This window comes from Anabas testudineus, chromosome 1 (genome assembly GCF_900324465.2).
Source record: "Anabas testudineus chromosome 1, fAnaTes1.2, whole genome shotgun sequence".
Classification (NCBI taxonomy): Eukaryota; Metazoa; Chordata; class Actinopteri; order Anabantiformes; family Anabantidae; genus Anabas; species Anabas testudineus.
In genome coordinates, this window is record NC_046610.1 from 16,316,233 (window position 1) to 16,340,262 (window position 24,030).

The 24,030-nt window shown below is 41.2% G+C and overlaps 3 protein-coding genes across 3 annotated transcripts; all 3 read right to left on the bottom strand.

Annotated features, from left to right (window-relative positions):
• Nucleotides 1-3,147: 3,147 nt before the first annotated feature.
• Nucleotides 3,148-11,754, bottom strand: srp68 (signal recognition particle 68). Its single transcript, XM_026359462.1, is given in 17 exon segments — nt 3,148-4,488; nt 4,490-4,573; nt 4,926-4,978; nt 5,269-5,344; nt 5,437-5,566; nt 5,824-5,918; nt 6,147-6,300; nt 6,583-6,647; nt 6,811-6,909; nt 9,019-9,159; nt 9,327-9,406; nt 9,518-9,627; nt 9,749-9,831; nt 10,096-10,291; nt 10,673-10,786; nt 11,107-11,173; nt 11,629-11,754. Coding segments are annotated over 17 exon segments (1,779 nt in total). The 5' UTR covers nt 11,717-11,754; the 3' UTR covers nt 3,148-4,344.
• Nucleotides 11,755-12,088: 334 nt separating this feature from the next.
• On the bottom strand, nt 12,089-16,202 carry polg2 (polymerase (DNA directed), gamma 2, accessory subunit). Its single transcript, XM_026359475.1, has 8 exons — nt 15,303-16,202; nt 14,597-14,702; nt 14,049-14,154; nt 13,196-13,381; nt 12,846-12,983; nt 12,686-12,766; nt 12,431-12,531; nt 12,089-12,324 (listed from the first exon to the last, which is right to left on the bottom strand). Exons 1-8 carry the CDS (start codon nt 15,790-15,792, stop codon nt 12,159-12,161), a joined length of 1,374 nt encoding a protein of 457 aa, XP_026215260.1. The 5' UTR covers nt 15,793-16,202; the 3' UTR covers nt 12,089-12,158.
• A 584-nt stretch (nt 16,203-16,786) lies between these two features.
• Nucleotides 16,787-23,938, bottom strand: LOC113161687 (probable ATP-dependent RNA helicase DDX5). The gene is made up of 13 exons (XM_026359461.1): nt 23,757-23,938; nt 22,707-22,887; nt 22,524-22,620; nt 22,244-22,377; nt 21,970-22,035; nt 21,415-21,556; nt 21,046-21,206; nt 20,623-20,795; nt 20,423-20,533; nt 20,169-20,230; nt 20,026-20,085; nt 18,363-18,584; nt 16,787-17,611 (listed from the first exon to the last, which is right to left on the bottom strand). The coding sequence occupies exons 1-13, from the start codon at nt 23,795-23,797 to the stop codon at nt 17,154-17,156; spliced, it is 1,908 nt and encodes a 635-aa protein (XP_026215246.1). The 5' UTR covers nt 23,798-23,938; the 3' UTR covers nt 16,787-17,153.
• Between the last annotated feature and the right edge of the window lie 92 nt (nt 23,939-24,030).

Below are 24,030 nucleotides of genomic sequence, written 5' to 3' on the forward strand. Positions count from 1 at the left end.
AACAGGTGTGACACCGCCCAGACATCCAGCCTGCAGAGGAATACTGGACTGACCTGTTCCCCCATGCTCTCTCTTTCCTCCCACCTTTGGTCCTGCCCTCCCTTTTCATTGGGTCCCTGACACACTCTCAAAGCCCTCACAGGGAGCAGAGGTCCATTCATTACCAGTGGTGTACAGCTCAGAGGGCGGGAGGGACACTGAACCCCTGAAGTGACTAATGAAACAAAACCATTTGTATTACGACTAAAGTTTGCTGAAAACCAGAAATACCCAAATTTACACAATATACAGTTTGAAGGTGTCGTCAGTTTTTACTTTAGTAATATAATGTGCAGCGCGTACAGTTCTTCACCAACATCACCACATCTTCTAAACCCTCACAGTTTCCTATTGTTGTTTCTCTGAGTTCAGGATGGAGTTAACCTGCTCAACAGCTTGACGTCCATCCATTTCCATCCTTAGCTTTTTCTAACTTGGATGTTTGGACGTTTGCATGATAGCAGTGGGATGGTGAGGTGGAGATTTTTCTTCTTCTGTCTTCATGGGTGAAGGGTTAACACCATCAGCTGGGGCTGACACGCTTGTTGCTGCAAACACAGCCACACAGGGTGTACAGTCAACAACGGAAAAGTGCACCAGAAATAAAGTCTGCATAGTCATGTCTGTAGCATCTACAGACAGCGGAGCCATTCAGGATCAGGGCGTCTCTCTGCAAAACATCAACAATAGGAAAATCATGTGGAGGAATGCAGCTGGGCCTCTTTCTTTGCAGCAACGTGGGGACGAGCACAGAGAGCGCACATTTTTGATGCATCCTGTCACAGTCTCTCTCTCTGGGTGCGTCCTCCTGTCTGGAAAAGCAGATACTTTCTATGTTGCTTAGAGATATGCTGTATTGTTGTTGTACTTTCATCTCCCAAGTGCGATGCAGACGGCAAATTCACGACCCTGACCCTAAACTTGAGAATCCCAGATCTGTAATGATGAACATAAAAAGTCCTTTTCATCACTGATGGAGCCACGTGGATGAAGAAGAAGCTGTGAATGGAGGCCGTTTTATTATTTATCTGTATTCAAATAGTTTCACTGATCTCGCCACAAATTAAGTTGGTTTTAATCACTTCACACGAGGTAAAATATCTTATAAAAAGCTTCTGAACAGCTACTAAATGGACCTCGTGACTGTTTTGTCAACTCCTGTTTCTACCCACAATATTAGTAATTTATACTTTATCAATAGCCTTGGGAAGATGTTTGTGGCCCAGCCGCTGCATTGAAGGCATCATATATATGGATTGAGTGTGTCAGATCGAGGGGCAACAGCCTCAAATGACCAGGAATCATGGTAGGAAGTGGGGATGAGTGCTGCTTCACACTTCAGTTACCATCATAGGCACACGTGGGCCAATTACATATTGAGTTTTGAAGTAAAAATCCTTGTGATGACTTTCAACAACTTTGACCTCCCCTAAGCATCTGACTGAGGTCCTGGGAATGAAGCTAGTTGGTGTCTACAACGGAGGACACACTAAAAACATTTCCAGTTTAAGGGACTGTGGAATTCAAGAAAACCTTCAGATTAAACTACATGTCTGTTTGGTAGAAAGGTGAAGCACAACCCAGCTGCAGGACGGTTTCTCCGACACGACAGTGGCAGTGCAACGTCCCAATGTGCAGCTTTGATGCAGAAGAGGCATCAGAAGGAACCTCACACAGCCCTCGTTACAAAAGTCGACGTGAAGTCTGCAAAGCAAAACTCTGGATAAAATACAGTCATCTTAAAAACAAGCTGGACACTGAGCTTTACACACAATCATGCCAAAGCATTAAAAAAACCCTCAGCTGTCAAACCAATGAACCATGAATATATCCAAGAATATCAACTTCAGCAGTTGCAAACATGCAGAGGTAGAGAGAGGGTGTGTGTGACAAAGGTCCCTAAAAGGACTCAATACTGACACATTATGCTACCACTGAGCTACGTGCTGCTTCTTTCCACACCGTGCAATTCATCTTTTTAAACCAATTCAAAAGAAATGTGAAAACACTGAGCAGAGCGTAGATGTTTGCTTTCTTTCTGCAGATAAACATTTATCTCTGCCTGATCAATGCACAGATACCTGCAGCCCATCCAGGCAGAGCACATTTCTGAGTGTCTGAGTAACAAAGGTATGTATCTGGAGGCAGGTACCAGATAAGAAATCAGGTAGATATCATGTGTAGGGAAGTAAGGGATTCCTCTTTTATTTCACTAAGTGTGTGTGTGTGTGTGTTTTCATTTGATGTATAAATGCAGGAAAACCTCATTTACATGTCGGCTTATGATGATGAAAACACACCTGTTTTAATTCTCTTATTAAAATGCACATACACAAAGTAAATCCACAGTCACTCCCTGCGAAGGCATCCTACGCACTTAGTATCACACCTACACCCAAAACAGAGGTGAACCGTCTCTCTCTCTCTCTCTCACACAGAAATGTACTCTTTACCTTACTGACATTAATATTAAAAGTTATTCTAATAAGTTATTTTCCTCCTTTTTCTAAAGAAATTGAAGAAGAACACAAATAAATCAGCATTTGGTGCAAATATATTTTAATTATAGGTCTGTAAACTAAATCAAATCATATGTTCTCATTTTTCATTTCTCTTTGCACTTAATGTTTCTAACAATGATCAATCTAGGCTGTTTTCCAGGCTGTTCGAGGTACAATGCTCAAACTATTCCAGCACACCCATCTTTAAATCTTGAAAATAAAAGACTAAAGGGGAGGGAAAAAAAAAAATTAAAATAAAAACAAGACATTGATAAAAACCAGTATGCAAAATAGTCCAATGTGCGAGTGGCTGAGTTACATGGACACTGTCCTCTGGCTCGTGTTTTGCCAGGTGTCACAGGCAGATGAGGTACTTTAAGGATGAGAGAAAATGAGACTCAGGTGCAGGAAGAAGAGGGGAATCCAAGACCAGCAAGCATTGGACAACAAGAGTTTTCTTTAATTTATCTACAGACATGTAAGTGGTGATCAAAGTAATTTAGTCCGACTGGTGAGTGAAGTGATAAAAGAAACCGGGCTTAGAAACTACTGCAGTTCTACAACTCTGACTTTTTTTCTGAAAGTTAAATAAAAATGTCAAAATACAAACTTTACAGAAACGATTTACAGTCTGATGAGCTGCGATTAGTTCCACTTCTGCAGGACCATGGTCATCAGGCAGCAGGCGAGATACTGAGGGCATTAAAATGTGAATTCTGCTCACTCGTATGTCAGGACGAGTTCAACAGTTGGACCCTTGTAGCTCTGTACCAAATGAACTCCAACATACAATGTGACGTGTATCTGATGCCGACTAATAAAACGTCATCCAGCTCTTTTCTCATGAAGGCATTTTGGACTTTAAAGTCAAGGCTCTGCCTTTTAACAGTTAAATCCAACTCTTCTGTTCTACACTCAGTCTTCTTTACATTTCTGAAAACTGTCCTGTACACATCAAGAGCCTTGTAAAAAGAGAGACAACAAAAGAGCTGAGATACATTTCTTCTTGTGCTTCTTAGCAGCTTTTCATCATATCCAGTTTAATGTCACATTACCACCCTGTAATCCAAACTGCCTGCAACATGGTAAAACAAACCCAAACATAAAAAACACTGGGGTGGGCTGACGTGTTAGTGTTGGGAGCTGAGTTGTAATCACACACTGATGTTTTATTGTACATCAAAAGGAGCAGCGCTAAAGGAAAGAAACCAGACGCGGCTCATGTCTCCTGAAACTATTACGATTGATAAAATACATCAGCATCAGTGTGTCAAGGTTTACATGAGCATTACAGGTGCTGAGACAGGACTGCACTCTGAAAGGTTTAGGTTTAGGAATAAATGCTGGAACACAGAAAAAAACAAAAAACAAAAACATGAGAAGATTAAATGAAGGCGCTTATGTAACACTGAGAAAAAAAAAATTACCAATGATGCCAAAGTGGTTTGGTTTTCTGTGGCAGGGTATGCATCAACACGATAGCATGGTAACCTGTAAAACTTGAAAGTCACCAGACGCCTCCATAGCTCAAATAAAGGAGGAAGCCCATGTTCAAGGAACTCATGCTGCAGCCTGGTGTTTTTAGCAAAGGTATCGGTTTGACTTGGATCATATTGCTACTTGAAATTGATTCAATTACTTTTCCATATTCTTGGAACCACAAACACCACTCATCCAGCACTTAGGCAGTAAAAACCAAACATTAAAAGTAAGTGAAATTATTCTAATTCACAACTGAACCAAGTCTTGACTGTTGGTGGTAAACCTGGAGCCTTGTGGATCTTACCATAGCCCCCAGTTTGATTTAGCTACCAAAACCAAAGATTCCCTTGATGTAGCCGGTCAGACCGCCCTTGCCCTTCTGCTCCACCTTATCATCCAGCGGCGGGAAGGCCACGTGGTTGAGAGCAAGGTCAAAAAACAGGGGCTTGCAGGGGATTGGCTGGAAAATCAGGGGGGAACTGAACCAGATTAGGCTGCTTTCCAACCAGGGTGGGGTCAAGATGGAAGGCCTCCAGGTGGTCGCAGAGGGGCTGCAAGGTGGAACAGTGACAATGAGTGTATGAACTAAACATTTATGTAAATGTGAATATGTCCAAATGTGAGATGATAGTTGAAATGGTTCAAAGCATTAACACGCAGCTTTATGGTTAATGTAACTGAAGACGTGCTGGTTAGTGATCTAGTTATATGTGTTTCCTCATATTGTACATAGTTATTGTTAAATCTGATCATTATTTCTAACAAACAGTTCAATATTTTGGGAAACGTTTAAATCACTGAGCGTCAGATGACAAGTTTGTTGATGTAAAGACCGGAAACAAGTGTCTCCTTGAAGGACAACATTTATCAGACCGTCGGTGTCTCTTGTTTTTGGCCACTTACCTTGTTGTCCTTCACCTGCTGCTGAGCAGGAACTTCAGCGGTCTCATCAGTGTCTGAAACGTAAACAGATTTCCTCAGTGAAAAGCATCACTGTGTCTCTCAAACTAGTTGCTAGCAGGTGATTTCTGTTGTTATAATGAGATGTTAGTTCACTTCCTGGAGGAGCCTCATACACACACTCACCAGGTAAACCACTGTCTATTGACCCCAGCTGTCTTTTGGTGATATTTATGTCTTCGTTTTAGCACCAGTTGTCCCTTTTGTTCTCTTTTATATAAAGCGCTGGTCAAGTGATTTATGTTCTTATTGGTAACAAATAAATTTGCTCAAAAACTGCTCTCACCTAAAATGGCAGCAGCTTGAAGGGAGTATTTTTCAGCATTGACCTCAGCAATGAGATCCTGAATGTCAGGGAGATCCTGCAGAAATTCACAATGAATATTAATGATCATGCTACAGCGACAGTTCACATGGTTGACAATGCTACTGTTTCCATGTGTGTATTACTAACCCTAAAGCTGTTGTTGAGGCTCTTGGCTTTAGACTGGACTTCCTTGGCATATTTAAGCACCCTCTCATACAGTACCAGTGCCTCACTCCACTTCTTCACCAGCACATAAGACTGAGCTATGAAGAAGCACCTTGAGGAGAAAAGAGAGGACAAGCACAACATCAGCAACTGAGGTGTAAGTACTTATGCATTTAAAAGTTATGTACAGATTTTATTAGGAGACCAAAAGAAGAAACACAAAAAGAAGTATTCTGCTTAAAGGAGCTTAAGAACCAGACAACAAGAGCACATCAACTAATACATGTTAAGGGTTCAATAACTTGGAGGCATTACTAGGTATTTAAAGACGCAGCTAAAAGATTTAAAACTAAAATGTCCTGTCCTGACCTGTAGGCCTTGTACACCAATGTCTTGAGGGACACTTCCTTTTGGAAGGTGTGGTCATCCTCCAGACCCTGCAGGGTGGAAAGCTCAGCCAGACTCTAGAGAGAACAGACAGGAGGATAAAGTTGCTGAAAGTGTCTAACACACATCCATTTGTTGCAGACAACACGAATGAAACATCAGCTAATCACACTTGACAAAGAGGAGCCATTTTTAAAATGTATTAATTACACTACTGAAGTACAGTTGGGTTTTAAACAGGTGTCATCCATATAGGCAGAACATTACAATTAAAAAGATGAAATATTTATTGTCCAGACATTTACCTGCAGAATGATGTCATAGAGTCGGATGAGGTCTTGTGGACGAGGTCCCCTCTTGTTCTCATCAGATTCTGGTTCCTTCAGCTTCGCCTGCAGAGTATGAGCCATGCTCTCATTCCTCTTCACCAGTGTACACAGTTTGATGTAGCTCAGGTAACTGGGAGAGGAGACATTTATTTAAACATATTAAAACAGATAAATCTCAGTGAGGAATCAAAGATGGAAAAGAGGCAGTACAGTAAATAGCTTTTCAAATCAATTGCTAGTGTGTTGGCAGGAGTAAACATGGAACCTGAAGAGGCCAAGTGAGACTCTTAAAATTCACATTTAAACAATTGCAGGACAGTGATGACGAAGTTTGTGTGTCAACTGTGAAGTCTGATCCAGGTACAAAACAAACACAAATACACATCTTGACTGAAGTCTCAGTTTCTTGTACCTGTGCAGAAACTGCAGGTTGGACACCTTTCCACTGTCAGCGTCAGAGCTCCTCTCTCTCTGCTTCTAAAAATACAAGCAACAATATTTAAAAAGCAAACAAATAAACAAAAAGAACATTTTCTACATTCCTGATTGAATGTGACACATCCTAACTGCTGGAAACATGTACATCTGACTATGACCTCACATCCCTCTCCTTCAACTTCTTTCCTGTGGTGTATCTTACCGCCTCAGTCTTCAGTTCCTCTCTCACAGCCTGGATGGTGTCTCTGCACTCGGCCAGCAGGGTCTCATACAGATGCTCTTTGGTCTCCTCATTAGCTGCCTGCACAACAGGAGCACCCATTACAATCAGTGTATAGTGTAAAAGAAAGAGTGGTTTACTGGTTTTGACTGTCTAAATACTACTAATCCTCTTTTACGTAACACCAGCCCTTATTTTCTGAGCTGTTCTCATTTCTCAAGCTTTGTATTGGTTTCAAAACAAACTTTGAACAAAAAGTGCAAAGTTTAAAATACATTCATTTTATTGTTTTTATACGAGGTACTATAATTATTGCTAGAAAGTTTATCTACTAACATAAGAGTTCCAAGGCTGAGACAAACCAAAGAACTTGTCCTAATGTGGATCAGTCGGTCACGTTTGGCTGATGAATAGATTAGAAAACTCTGTTAAAGGGTTTTACAGTGAGTTGGATTTGGAAGAGGAAGACTGAAGATCAAAGAGTTCTCTGTCAATTGACATGGACAGGCACATTTGCCTTTATACAAAACTGTCTCACCTGTCCACATCCACCTTGCATCTGAAAGCTGCACTTACTCTACAAGAACATTAATCATACAAACAAATATTTCATGCATTTAGAAGTTGTAGTAGTTTGATACAATCGAGAAAGCTGAAATGTGACTGTGCCAAACAAGGAGAGAGGTATGCTGCCCAGCAAGCTGCTGGTACACCTGTGCATTGATTCGTCAGCAGCGAGACACAAAGTTTCAAGGCTCAGATCTTGTGAATGACAGGACTGTTCTTCACCTCGCCTATCTTTCATCGACACACTGATGCACACACACTCGTACAAAAGGCGTACTCGACAATATTCTTAGCTCAGACATCAGCAGTATGTATTCTGCTTGTGTTAAAAAGAAGGTATGTGGGTTTAGTTAAAATGGGGGGCGGGGGATCACCTAATTACAGTAAAGTACTCTTTTAAAGACAGTTTTCTGTGAATGACATTACTGTCACACCACTGAGGAAGCAACACAAAAGAGGAAAGTTACGAGACAATAACTCAACGTGATAACAAATCACTGTAGACTATCGCTACACATGTCAAAAGGTAGCTTTCACTTACATAGAGGGCTTATGTTATTTATTACCACACATTTACACCAACACCATGGTAACGCCTGCACAACCAGCTCAACTTGTTGAGCATCTTCTGTTATTCTGAACGGATAAACCAATTAGACGGAAGGAGGCGTTGATAAAACTCTACAACAAAGACCGATGGCACAATGTGACACTTCCTGTCCCCAGATATCCAGAGCTGAGGATCAGGTGCAACACACTGGAAGCATAAGGTGTTGGTGTGACGCACAAGTAATTTAGGTGGCACCCAGGACTGCTCCTATAACAATAGTGAACCTGAATTGGTTGTTGAAGTGTTATTTTATAGCATGCGTCAGAAATCATCTGTAATAATTGTTGGTAGCTTCAAAGAGTCTTTCCACTCCTTCTGTCACAGCCTCTGTCACCTGACCTGTAACACTAAAGTTTAGTCCCAGAAGCGCCCATTGAAACAAAATGTGCCGAGAGATGATGGTACTAATCTGACCACAGAGGCCTGCTGGGTGTGGGCCTGTATTTGTGTGTGTGGTGAAATGCACAGAATGCAGTCGTGCAATGAGAACGACTGCATGCCAGAGACCTGAGTGGCTGTGGGTGTGACAGGTGTGCCAGGTGTGTCTACGGGTTGTGTTAAGCCAAGGAAGGAGGAATGAGCTGTGGTGACCCTAAGAGGGGCTGTGAATAGGAGATTGCCACCTACTGGACATTTAAATAACTGCTTTACCTGTTACAACTGTTTTTTTTATCTCTGTCTCACACAGTAGTACTGAGCTGTGCCAGGTTTCTGTTTATATTGAAAGTCAGCTGTTATTATCCCAGTGATTTGTTGCTGTAAAGCCTGATTTATACATCTGCGTCACATCTATGCCGCAGGTATATCGTAGGTGCAGACCCTAGTCCAAAGCCTTCATTGTAGCCTGACATGCATCTCCGGAGAAATGTAACTATGCGTCACAACGGCACAGACCATAAGAACTGTGGCAGGATTGCAATGGTTGTTCAACCATGTCCACTAATGTCTTCTTTCTTTTCTGCTACAAAGTGATTTGGTATGCTTTTGAACCCCACAAAGCACAAACTACTTGCCTGAGCAATAGCAGCCTCATTGTCTGCCAGACCCAACAGGAAAATGCGGGCCTTGTCGATCTTGACAGGCACTGTTCGACCTCTCCACTCCACTTCACTCATGGTGGCTGCCTGCTTGGTTCTTGCCTGAGTGATCAAAGACTGAGAGAACAACAAACAAACATTTTCTCACCAACAAGAGCCAAAAGTTTTTACTGAGACCAAATATGAGGACCGTTAGCATGTCCCATCATATTACACATCAACAATATACGAAAGTTAATACATAAAACAAGCATGGTAACGTATAGTGCCCAGCTGCTTTTCACCTCTAGTTTCTCAGCCATCATTCCTCCTCCTCCACCAGTTAGTCTCATCTGCATCAAGTCCTTAATAGCATTTGGATCATCTGCAACGAGACAGAAAAAAAAAAAGCCAGTTACACAGTGTGTGGAGGACAGATGTCCAAGTCCAAGATAGGCTTACGATTATGTTGCATTTGTGAGTGTGTGTTATTCACCAATGTTGTAAGCACAGTAGCGGATGTTGGGGGATATCTCATCCACACGCTGACGGTACAAAACTGCCAGTTCCTCGGTAAATGCACTGGCTAGTTTCTCATAGATGGTTCTGACAAGACAAAAAAGTGGGGGTGTTTCATATTTCTTTAAGGGTCATAAAAAATAAACGACAAACACACATCCACTTATTCTGCCAAAGTATTACATATGTATTGACATTAAACTCTTACTTGCATTTGTTGAAGGCCTCCATGGCACGTTTCCACTCCTGCAGTTCAAACTCCACCATGCCAGTCAGATACGCAGTGTAGGCCTGAAATTAAATACATTAGCCTTTCTTAGAGGCAGCTGTAAGAAAATTCAGATTTTGTTCCACTGAGATGTCTTTATATAATTATGTATTTACAAATGTAATTTTTTTATACAATATAACAAGCATCCATCATGGACAGTGTGTCAAAGGTCAAGATGCCAGTAAACACTTTGGCTTTGAGACCTCAATCTCAAACTAAATGTATACACCTGTATTCTGACACAGCAACATAAAAGGGAGACTGAAGGCAACTCTCTTGTTTACCTGTGCCTCTAGTTTGGTCTTGGCATCAACCCGGGGGCTCTCGCAGAGCTTCTCCAGCTTCTCACTGTGCTTGGCAGCCTTGCGTAGCCTTGCCAGCAGGTGGAAGCGCTTACGTGGCTCTGTATTGGCCTCCTGCTTTAGCTGCATGGCGTAGCTCCACGCACGCTCCGCCTCCATCAACACCAGCAACAGATACCTGGAGGTGGAAGATTGAGTTGAATCAGTTGTTTGGTAGCATCAACAACAGCAACACTTGACATTTTTGAACGACTGTTCAGAAAATGAAAAGCAGCACAAAAGCAGTGATGAAGTCAACAGATCAGAGGAACACATCAATGTATATGACATGTTATATATATATATATATATATATATATATATATATATTGATATATATATATACCTCAAACGTTCGTTGTTTTGTTGCTAGGTGAATTTAGTGATACGAAATGACTGCTCATGTAAAACTCATGTAAACATATCATCAGAAAAATTATGTGTGACACCTTAGAATCAACAGGTTAAGGGTTAGCATATGTCTGCACCACTGTCTACTTCAGTCTACCAGCTACATTACCTGTTGTCAGAAAGCATTTCAACAGTCACTTTTTTCCCAATGTACTTGTGTCGGTTTCCCATCTTGAAGCCAAGAGTCTTGCGCAGGCGACGCAGCCTGCGGGAACAGTAGCCCCTGAAAACAGCAACACAAAGATATTTATATTACAGAACAATATATTTATATGCATACAGTAGCTAGTGACTGTACATCACAGTCTTTTACCCTAAAAGGTCCAATGAGCTAATCCTACATCAGCAGTGGCATATGAACCATATGGTGGCTGAGGTTTCCATGCATTTAGCTTATTCTCAATTAAAAAAGGAGCTTGGCCCACAGAATAAATACTCTATATAGTACTACTATATATACTCTAATAGAAACAGGAATTAAACAAGATAGAGCTAAAGTCACTGATAAAAGCTGCTTGTTATTTCAGTCTCAGCTTAGGTCACCTGTATCTCTGGTAGTCTCCATGCCTGAGCCCATGCTGCTGCTGAGACTCCTTGATGATTTGCAGGACTGTAATTCACTGTTAAGGAACAACACAATCTACACACCATCACATGCAAAGGTCTCCACTGGAATACTTGTCATTTAATATATATCGTATTAACACGTCCGTCATGTGAGTGTATGGAGCCAGACTCTGAATGTATTGTTAATGCTGTCATAACGTTATGTTTCAGTAAGCGATAATGTGGCTGCTAACGACAGTAATTCACATAAACGACTCTCTAATAAGACACAGTAGCTTTTATTTAAATTAGCTGAATATACCTATGTGACAGTGTAGGTACATTTCTTTCATATGTGCCAGTGATAGCCTGCTTCAGTGACACGTAGCCTATCAACCCTCGCTAACGTTATCCTCTAACCCAGCTAGCTAGCAGGCTAACGTTAGCTACCCAGTCTGACACAGATTCACTGGAAAAAAGACAAAACTATCGCTACGCATATGTTGCTGTGAAGGATACTTTCCAGTCCGAGTCCTCCATCCTGTAAATTTTCTTTATTTTCATCCAAGAGGGAAACTTTAGCTTCGTTTTGCTTCTCTGCGGCCATCTCTACGTGCTAACAGCTAAGCAGCGCGCACACATGCTCAGTAGACGTAGAGCCAGCGACCAATCACCGCACAGGACGTTCAACAGCGACAAGTGAAAACTCGCGAGATTTCAAAGAAAAATTATCGCGTCCACTCAGCTGTTTCAAAGAGTGACACCCCCTGATGTGGCCCCTCGAAATTATGAAAGTCAAATTAAAGAACAGCACAGGACTAAATCTGTGGAGAAAGCTGCATATAACAAGGCTACAAGAAGCATAAGTCTGATCTGAAACACCAATCTATCCCAGTGATCCACCATCCTTGCTTCAGTCACACAGACAGGACAGGCTAGAGTCCTCGATTTAGACTTAAAAAGAACCAGGGGCACATAATCCATTAAGAAAAAGATTGATTTATTTTAAAATATTAAGTTACATCAAACTGTCCAGTATCCACGTTCATTCAGATGTTGGAGGCAGCAGAAATGTATCTGGAGAGAAAGTTCTTGATCTCAGAGATGTGCATGGTCTCTCTGATGGTGGTGTCTCTGCTGCGGACTTGAAGGAGGCCGCTCTCCAGCGTGTTTTCACTGATCACCACAGTGAAAAGTACTCCCATCTCATCATACCTACAATGAATTGATGCAGACACACATACACCCACATTAAGAAAACACCACTAATGTGCTCCACATGGAAGTTATATAAAGTTTTTTTTAGTAATTAACCCTTTACTTTGCATTCAGCTGCTCCATTGATGTTGACATGGTTGTAAGATACCCAGGCCATGCAGAGATCTTAGCCTCCATAAACTCCTGCATCAGACCTTCACAAACCTGAAAAACAACAAACAAAAGAAAACATATGTACATTTTGCAATTTCCCTTTGATTCAAAGATTTTTATATCTGTATTCAAACAGATTAATTCAACATCTATATTATAAAAAAGACATTAATCTACTAACAACTGTTAATAAATGTTTACTTACTTGTCTCAGCTCCATAGTGGCTCCTCTGCTAATGTCTAAAGCCACTTTGACTGGAGCCAACACTGGATGCAGCTTCAGAACCTGAAAACAACAGAAACGAGTGAGTCATAATGTTCCTTTTTTCCCTTTTGAATGTGGCTCTGCTCTTGAGCATCATCACCTTTCTGTGCTGCAGCCTCTGCTTGCCGTCTTCTCTCTTCTGCTGCTGCAGTGAGTTGGACAGGAAGGCCATCAAACCACGGTCCATGTTCCCAGTTACAGAGACAACGTGAGGAATGGACTTGCGTCCATCTCGACACTGAAACATATTTAAGTGAACAAAAAGGGCAACAACAATGTTGAATAGCTGGAAGTAGTTTTAACATCCTGACAAGACGTCTAATCAAAAACAGTCCGAGCTGTGTCCATTAAAATAAAAAACTAAGTTTAGTTAAAGCCGAACCAAGTATAATAAGTTTCAACAAATCACACAAAACACTGGTGTCCACATTAAAACTCTAGAAGACTGACTTGTAGTTTGGAACGGGCTCCTTTGTGCATTAGCAGCAGTTCAGCATCTCCTCGGCTCCACAGCGTCTCTAAGGGCTCCTGTCCCCATGGGAAGTTGTAGACGATTCTCACACCACGAGACGCCACCTCTATACGTTCCTGCTCTGGGACATCGCTGCTGCTAAACGCGGATGGAGACAGAGCAAACTGGACAAGGACAGATTGGAAAAATAAGAGAACAATAGGACAATGATGGAAGTTGACAATATTTTAAATCATCAATGGAGAATTTAAGATGCAGTCATTCTGATAAATGAGTGAATATTTAATATTCATATATATAAAAACTTTTCTAGGTAACACATTTTTTTTTTATTAGAATGAGATGAAGGATGGTAAAGTATGTTTAATTAAAATATCCAACAGACATTTATGTGGAAAGACCATGTTGATCATTTGATTCTGCTCATTTACTGAGAGAAACCAATAAAACTCTAGCTGGCACTGTTCAATAACTATTTATCGTGAACTTACCTTGAAATCTCAGTAAGAACTACAATATATGTTTTTATGTGCTATTTCAACATTTGAATAATGTGTGGAGGGGTAATGCTGAATATTTGTTCAGCGGTTGAGACGTGGGCTGTGTCATTACAGAAATTCTACTGCAGTCTATGATTAAATACTTTTACAGAGAACAACAAAAAAAAAAGTCAGTCAGTTTGCTCTCTCTCATGACGTAGTTATTTTTGCAGTGTTAGTTCATTTTAAATTAAACCCAATTTGGACTCCTAATCAAACAAAACAGACTTTTATGTCAGTGTTGCTGCTTCTCCACTGTAAAGATATATATCATACTCTATAGTGTACTCACTTTCCTCCACCACTTCAGCCTCTGTTGTGTCCAGTGATCCAACCACTGGGAAGATGTGCGATGAGAACAGAACCACACCAAAGATGTCTGGGTGACCTCAGCTGTGCTGGTGGAAGAAAGAGTCGTATATATTTAACTAGGACATCCATCTACTTATTCTACTTTTAATGGTCTACTAGCTTGTATCTATCTTAGCCTTTACACTACATTGTTCTGACCTAAGTCATGTTTGAGATTTGTGAAATAGTTGCTGCTGAAATCCTGAAATTTCAGTTGGGTTTCATTAAGTATCAGTGTTTCTTTTTATTCATAATGATTTACTAAATGCAACTCAATTCTGAGAAGTCGTCTGACATACAGAGAAAACGCATACAGGTGGACTTTGGATGACTTTCAAGACAGTAGCTAGTTAAAGAAAAAGAAAATGTACTGCAAATACTCAAAATCATCATGAGACTCTGTAGTAAGAAAGAAGTTTCACGCACAGCGTTTGTCACAAGCACTTGTCCACACAGAGACAAAAAGACAGACAGTTGATGAGGCCTCACCAACCAGAGCCATCTGAGGGCTGGAAACAGAGACCGGCCTCAGCTAGGCCATAAGGCAGCTTCCTGTTCACCAGCTCCAACGAGGGGACAAACTGCTCCAAGGCTCCTGGAAACAAAAGAGAGTAGCCATCAGAAAGATGTTGGATCAAACATACTGTGGCACGTGTGAATGAATGACATAATGGCTGCTGGTTCACCTCATCTAATTTCATCTAATCAAAGGGAGCACCTAATCGTCCCAGTATAAGACCAAGCTGGTTAAACCGCAGGGATACCAGTCTGTCCATTTAGGGGAAGCACAAACGACTCTCGCTGACCGGTCCCCATGAAAGATTTTGAACGTAAATAATTTGTTCATCAAGATCCAATGTGTGATGTAAGTGCTCCTTTAATTCAGAGCAGAGTAAGCTGCTGTTGAGCCACCCAGTGGAGAGGACTGTCATGTCTTGAGTTAAAGGTTTTTATGGATAACTTCCTGTGAGGATGCAAACAAATCCTAACTTTGTTGCAAACCAGTCCTAAAACTAAACATAAGATTTTATTGGTGCAGCTCAACCAAAGTCAAGATAGTTACTTAAAACTGTCTAAAACTTGCCATCATGTTAGAATAAAGACGAAATACATGCTACCATAATGATTAAAGAACAAATACAAGCTTGACTATTACTTTAAAATCAGGGGGAGAACATGTTGTGCAGCGATTTACCTTGAAGTAAGTTGGTTCTCACAGATGGTGACCTCTGAAGGAACATGTGTAGCTTCTGGATAAGCTGCTCCTTGCTCAGCTCTTGCTGTTCAAGTATTTGTTTTAAAAGTCCAGATTCAACAATCCTCAGCTCTCCATCGGTTTCTCCGTTTTTGTTGCTGCTCAGAGAGTTTATCCCAAACACTTGAGCTCTGGAGCTGGTCACAGAGTGCCACCACTGGTCCAGCAGGTTCCTCCTCAGCTCCATGCCCAGAGGTCCATAACTACAGCTCATCCCCCGCTGAAACTGCTCTGTGTTAACCTGACCAGGTGAGATATAATATCTGTCCACACAAAGCTGCCACAAAGTCCTGACCTGATCTGCATCCTCACTCGCTGATGTGCTGCAGAGTCCTCTGTTGTGTTGTAGAGCAGGCACTGTACTGCACTGTGGAGTTTTTAATATGGACACATGCCTCGACAGGACGTTTTTCACACAGCGAGGTAACATGACGAGAAACTTGATGGGAGTGACAGACTGGTGCAAATGACCGAAGATTGTCTATTGTACAGTTGAATCCTCATGAGGAAAAATATGTCCGCTCAAAACAAACCACAAATGCCAATTTAAACACTAAAAATAAATGCAAGCTAGGACTCAAATTAGCTAGAAAACCTTTTAAATCAAAGTTGAGGGTTGCTCTTTAGGTTTAACACAAAAGAATAGCCGCTCATTGTAGTTGGTGCTCCAGTTTATAGCATGTTTTAGCTATTTTAGCTAACAGTAAGCATACCGCAAGTTGTACAGCCTTTCGGTATTTAAAACTGGACTGGCCTGAAAGCTGCCCTCCACTACTGCCAGACTGCCACAAAGTTCATGTTCAGTGATCATCACTAGATGTTTCTGTCACAGGAGACACACGTGACACTTATCCCGGAAATTGGACTTCTACATCCGGGTCACACAACGCGTCATCAGCATTTATTGACCAGGTGTAAAACATTTATACATATTTTAACAATTGAATAATCAAATGTTTTAGCATCATTATTTATTTTTATACTCATAATAAACACTCTTTTAATGGTTTTAGTCACCAACATGATTTACATATCATTCGATGCTTTGTGTGTAAAATATTTACTAGTTTTAGTCAAATTTAAACTACTATAGAAAATGTCCAAAATCACCCTAAATACATATGAGGTGAGTTTTATGTGCAAGATATAAACTCCACATATCAGCAGCCTAAATGTTGCTACAACCCTGAACAAGTGTATTTTTGTTCAACATGCACACACGTTTAAAAAGGCTAAATCAGTTTCTGACTGTGAGAGCATTGCAAACGTAGGACACTTCACTGTAAGGGCACAGCTCCTGTACAGCACTGATTCATGTTATCTGTCTTCTCTCTAATGTTCAACATATGTTCTGGATCGCACTAAAATTTGTTCTTATAATTTGTCCAAGTCAAACACACACATACACAAAACATAGCTTCCATTTTCTTTAATTTTTATTTAAAAGGGCCACACACCCTTTTTATATGATTTTCATTAACATCACTTTAAACATACCACAAACTGAAAACACTGCATTACCTAGTAAAAATAAATTACTGAGGAATGTAACAAAAAATAGTCAAGGAAAAGTGCAACAAATATAGTTGCACTATAGGAGACTTGTCTATGACTCCATTTAATGCTCGGGGTTTACTGAGTAATTCCAACCCTGCTGTAAGCAAAACAAGTTAAACAGTACAAATAAAAATAGTAATAATAATAATAATAATAATAATCATACTGTAAGATTCAAGATGTCAAGACTTAACAAAAATCATGTTGGTTCCATATATTGTGCGTATATCATAGCTACTGCGGGAAGGGTGGTGGCATGGGGTAGGGCACCATCGGTGGTGGAGGTGGTGGCTGCTGGGCCTGTGGTGGAGGTGGCTGTGAGTTGAAAGGGAACGGTGGGTGGTTCATGCCATTCTGAGTGGCCCTCTGCATGGCCCCAAACTGAGGGGGACCCTGGAAGCTTTGGTTACCAAAGGCACCCACCTGGTTTGCTGGAGTACCAAAATTACCCTGTCCATTGCTGTTGCTGTAACTGTTGTTACCATAGCTACCACTAGAGCTACCACTATTGCCACCATAGCTGCCACCATTTTGTGCCTTATTGCCACCAAAGGCACTCTTTGGCCCGTTACCAAACCCTCTGTCACTGTCCCTGTCCCTGTAGCTACTACCGCCAAAGTTGCTCCTCCCACCCCCGGAATACCTATCCCGACGGTCGTCCTTGTAGCCACCTCGACCCCCCCTTCCACGACCTGAATGAGTCAAACATAGAAGAGGGACAAAAGGAAAAAGAGGTGAGTGTTCACAAAAAGGCAGTAAAACCAATTCAACATCGTCTGCCTAGAGACGTAAAGGCTGGATGTCAGGAGTGTGTATGAAACAAAACAGAAGATGTCAATGGTAAAAAGCTACAGTTATTAGTTAATACGCAATATCATTACATCACAATATGGGAGGGGCCACAGGTTTCAACTTAACATTTTTAAATCTGGGCTAAAAAAGGCTAAATTTTTAACAGGTGTGTTGTGTCTCTTTAAAACCTAATATTGATGCTAAAGACTTCATTAACTATTAAACATTATTGGTTAACATTTACCCCCACCTCTCTGTGACCTCTCATGCATTTCTTAATTTATTAGATTACATTTATTTTATTTGATATATTGACTTGGACAAGCATGGAATGATAGGTTACTGAGTTAGGACTCTAGTTTACTTCTTATTTGTTCACATGTGAGGAAATGTTATCAGGTCAAACTTGGTAAGATTCCAGTGAGTGACATTCAGGCCTGAGACCAACATATAAAACTCCCATCAGACTGTGTGACAAGATGTTTGAAAGAGGCTTTTCAGGCAATGACAAGTCAGTGATATATGTAATCAAGTCATCTAGAACATGTGACATGATCCAGTCACATGAACAGACAAAAATAATCAGTGAAGGGGCTTGACCTGTTCATGAACTGGAGCCCAAGAACAACAAAAACATGTATCAGATTTTACCTCCTCTGTCCTCTGCCATTTGGATCAGCTTGGGGTTTATGGCCTGGTTGGCCTCGCGGAGCACAGAGATCAGGTCACTGGCTTGTTTCATGTTATTGGGTGTGAAGAACGTGTAGGCAGTGCCCGTTTTTTGACTTCGGGCTGTGCGTCCAATTCGGTGGATATAATCCTCGGAGGAGTTAGGGTAGTCATAATTGATGACAAATTTCACATCCTCCACATCTGTGAAAGTGTTGCAGTGTGGCAAAACAAAACATGGAGGCCACACAAAATTTTGCACACCACAACAGCCAGACCAAAGGAAAAAGTTAGCAACTGTGAAGGCTGGAGGAAGACAGTGGTCATTAGGCTGTGGAAGGAAATATGTTAATAATAAACAACATAATATTGTGAACACAACTAATCCATGGGAATACTACTGTGGGAAGAGAGAAACGATGCACACTCCAATTGCTTACCATAATCAAAAAGATCCAAAACAGATTCACTCTCCCTTTTCTTACCAAGGGAGAAAACATGGATTTAAGTCTTACCATAAAGGAGTATGCATTCACTAGTCCTTTCCCAATGCAGCGAAATCCCCCACAAATTGTCAAGTGACATCCAGGAGCTTCTACGCAGTTGGGCCACGATATGCACTGGGGCCTCCTCATGTGCCAATATAGGACCATTGAGTGGTACATTTTTGCAGGTCTGTTTTTCCCAGTACACTCTCAAAGGAAGCATGATATTAAAGGCCACACTGCACGTCTTGCCAAGACAAAATAGACCAAGTATTACTTTAAACAGGGGCCCCTTCAAAAAAGGTGAAAAAGGCCCAAGCACTGAACCCTGTGGGACCCCTCAGCAAGCACAGAGCAATTCCCCCCACCCACTTCATCAGTCTCATCAAGGCAAGATCTTCCAAGAAGCCAGTGTTCACTTGAGAAAATGTCTCTCGTTGGCAGGTCTCGACATGACTATAAAACGCAGGCGAGGGAGGAACTTTGGTTTGAGCTTTCTCACTCTCTCCTCTCACTAGAGGTTCCCACTACCCCCTACACACATGTGCCAGGTCTCATCAATTTTCAGAGACAAAATATTTCAAACTGCTCTCTCCATTTAAAAAAATCCAGCACTTTGACGGGAAAAGAAATCAACTGAAAGCTTAAACAGGCTCACAAGCACCCATGCTATGTGATACAAGCTCCGAAAGGTAACAATTGTTCCAAATCTCAAACAAGTGACTTGCAATACAGCGCTCTCTAACACAACAGCATGCAAGGCAAAAGTCACAGCATCAAGCATCTTTTTTACGTTTGAGTTGGAAACAGCTGGATGGCATCTGTCAGGTGAAATCCATGGACAGAGAACAGATGTGTGTGTATTTCAACAACATATCAGAGACAAAGGCTTAGCCACACAGCCTTTTGAAGATCACTGGCACACAAGAGCTTTCACCTCTCTAGGCCCACTGGGTGGCAAGCCAGTTGAGCACTTCCAATATGTCATCCTTCTCCCTCTCGAGGCCTGGGACTGTCATGCCTAGCGCCTGCCACAAAGACTCCACCTTAAGGTGAGAAAAACTCAGAAAATGCATAGAAAAGTTAAAGAAAGCAAACCACTTTCTTTAAAATAAGTGTAACACTGATAGGAAAGTGGTGCTGCACAATGGAATACTCACCTAAGCCACGGGAAGCAACATCTGTGGCAATGAGGATTGGAGCCTTGCCATATCTGAACTCTAAAGAGAATCAGTATTTCATTTTATTAATAGACAGCAGTGAACAATGATTAAAAATTGTGATGTATTTTATTTTATCTTACCATTAAGGACCCAGTCCCGCTCCTGCTGGCTCTTATCACCATGAATTCCCATTGCTGGCCACCTATGACAGAGAACTAAACTTTTAGAGTCCATCTAAATGAATAAAATTCTTTGTTTTTTTCTAAAGCATCTGTCAAGGGAGCAAAGTTTAATTTTGGCATAGTACAAATGTTAAACTTAGAGTTGAACAGAAGATTTCATACAAGGAAAAAACATGGAAGAAACATCAAAGACAAAACAACAAGATCCTCACCCATCTCGTCTCATCCTCCTGGTAAGCTCATCACAACGCCTTTTGGTCTCTACAAAAATAATCGTCTTGTTCTCCTTTTCGCTCATTATCTCCTCCAGCAAACGGATCAATCTGAAGAACAGAAGACAGAAGACAATTGAGACAAAACTCTTATCACACGTTTGACTATTCCAGAAAAAATATGAAACGCATCTTCTTACTTGTCCTCCTTCTCCATGTCATTGCAAACATCAACTATCTGCAGGATGTTGTGATTGGCACTGAGCTGCAGTGCCCCAATGTTGATCTGAACATAGTCTTTTAGGAAATCCTCAGCCAGCTGGCGAACTTCTTTAGGCCAGGTGGCACTCCACATGAGGGTCTGACGGTCTGGCTGGAAATGAGAAGAGCAAACACTTGTAATACTGTTTGACGGATTCAAAGTAAGTTTCACAACTGTAAAACAGGACTGTGAAAATTTGAATATCAAGCATCAATAACAGGTAATTTGACTGGCACTGGTAGGGGGTTGGTGCACTTCTACTCACAAAAAAGTTCGGTAGTGGTCATATTGTTTTATGGTCATTTTTACATTACCTTGATAATGTCAATTGTCTGCCAAGTGAAAAGAAATAACAACATACCCGAATTTGTTCAACTATCTTGCGGATTTGTGGTTCAAAACCCATGTCCAGCATGCGGTCAGCTTCATCCAGCACCAGATAGGTGCAACGACGCAAATTGGTCTTTCCACACTCCAGGAAGTCAATGAGACGACCTGGGGTTGCGATGCAAATCTCAACACCTGAAACAAATGCAAACAAACCAAAAACAGTAGGTATTACGTATTAAACACTCTGAACAACAATTTTCTTATAACAGCTCAAAAACTAAATACAAACATTTATAAAAACAGAAAAAATGACAAACTGTTCCAAATAAATAAAATTGTGTTTAAGTGTGAAATTAACATTACAGTAGCATGCACTTGATGAATATTAAAATAAGCACACCTCTCTCAAGGTCCCTGATTTGAGGTCCTTTGGGTGCACCACCGTAGATGCAGGTGCTCTTGAGGCGGGAGGCCCTGCCATATTCTGCAGCTACTTGTTGCACCTGCTGAGCCAGCTCACGAGTTGGCGCCAGCACCAAGCACTAAAGGACGACACATACAATTATTTTTAAATAAATTAAATATATCCAACACACATATTGGGCATTCATTCATTAACACATGCTGAATAATTGATATGCACAGTCAAATAACTTAAGCACTGCTTAAGAAAAATTATGCCTGCAGATCTGTGGCATGCCATGCAGTGATAAGAAATCTAAGAGCCTCCCTTCCTGAAAGGGGATAACTCCTGATTATAAAAAATATTATAGTATTGCCAATAAACCACACACAAGATCATACACAAACAACAGCAGCTTTTTTGCAGCTTCTGATTTGTTCATCCTATATGTCACAATTCTCAGTAAAAAAAATTATATCCGTAAATATTATCACATGCTATTAGAGACAATAGAATGACAAACTACAACAGAAATTTGTGACAGGTACTTACAATAGGTCCATCTCCATGCTCCAAGAATGGCTGATGTTGGATGTGCACAATTGCAGGCAGAAGATACTTAAAAAAAAAAAGAAGAAGAAGAAGAAGAAGAACAACAAAAAGGATTGAGTTTTACATGTTACATTAACACATAATCCATTACGAGTTAATGCATTTTGCAAAAATGGTATTGTGCCTTAATGACTTTGGGAGGTAAGGTTTACCACAGACTTTGTTTATGTGTGCTAGGTAGTAAGGGTTTGAAAATCGGTAACACTTTACTTACTGCAAGGGTTTTGCCAGACCCAGTTTGAGCAATGCCAACCATGTCTTTGCCACTAAGGGCAACTGGCCACCCCTGAGACTGAATTGGAGTTGGTTCAGTCCAGTTCTGTTTTACTATAACATCCATAACATAGCCTGAAAAAATATATGAGATGAATGTTGAATTGCTGGAAGTCAATGATATATTTTGACAATGATACAATGTGAAATGTTTTAAATATTTCAAAAGAAAAGCAGGGGAACAAAATGAAGCAGGTGGTAGAGCATAGAGACCTACTCACTTGGAAATGCAGCTTCGTGGAATTTTACAATTGGTTTGGGGCAATCTCTGCCTTTAACCGTAACTTCTTTGCTTCTTCGATACTGCTCAACCTCTTGCTGGAATTGGAAGAGGAAATAAAAAATGAACAAAGAAAGAAAAATACGTAGAGTATTAGAAAAGAGAAACCACTAAACAGCCTTACAAGGGGTCTGCGGGTCGCATCTGGGTGTTCCTGGTAGAAGTTCTTTTGAAACTTTGGAAGCTCGTCAAGGTTCCAGTGCTTCTTCCTCAGCCTCTCACCTGGGTTGCCAAACTTTCCTACAGGAGGCCCACCCCTATTGCCTCCTCCACCACCACCAAAACGAGGGGGCCCTCCGCCATACCTATTGCAAAAGAGAGAGACACATAACATTAAAAACACGGAAGGATGTGTTTTAATAGAGAGGAGAAACAATCCATTATATAACGATACATTATGAGAGGTGTTGGGTTTAATGTTTTTGGAGTTTGACTTGTATTACAAATTAAAAGGATATCACAGCCCCTGTACACTGACTACTGACCTGTCTCTCTCTTGAGAAACCCCCAGCTTTAGGGACATGCAAAACTAAACTCCCATACACACCTTCCTCTTCCCTGTTTTCTAGCACCACATAAACAAATCTGAGTGATGGCAGCTTTAAATGACAGTGTAATCAGCCTTTGATGCGACACTACCGACTACAGTCATTTCAACTACAGCGATTTTTCATAACAATTTAATGTTCATAGTTTCCCATACATGATTCATGTTTCAGGTTAATGAGTTGAGTTTGACGTTCGTCTTGACCCACTTCACATACTGGGCGCAGTTTAGCCTCCGATGCTGCGAAGCCGTATTCTTACAGGAGACTTTTGTAAATGGACATTGAGATAAGAAGACACTACTGCGTCAGAGCGTGTTGAACAGCGAGCTAACGTCAGACTTCCATGAACAGCGCTCGGCCACCGACCGACACACAGCCGCTAGCTGCCATTTTACTTCTAATGGCCAGAGAATTAGATAACATTACACATATGCCAATGCAGGGGCCGCTCACAGCACGAACTGTTTTTCATATTTTATTACACGAATGAAGCAACGTAGCACCTACGGACAACTAGAGGAGCCCTGTTTGTTTTGACAGCTCAGCTGTGACACCGTTCCCGTCTGCTAAGCTAGGCTGTTCATCTCGGCTAACGTTTAGAGACCGACAGCTGACACTTAACTTACCCTCTATCTCTGCCGCGATCTCTGTCAGAAAACCCAGGCATTGTGTAGCGCACGACTGTGGAAAACACAGACTTCGTCTGAATCCTTTAGCCGGTAAATAAAACAACAGCTGAATCTAGGAGCTAAAGGCGGCACAAGGAAAATAAAAAGAAAATGCCGGCTGACGAAGTCTGTCTTGAGAAGCGGAAGTGACGCAATACGAGGCGGCTCACATGGTATCAATGCGCATCACGCCGCGGCACCCTGCGTGGCACTATTTGATGGCAGATGAAAT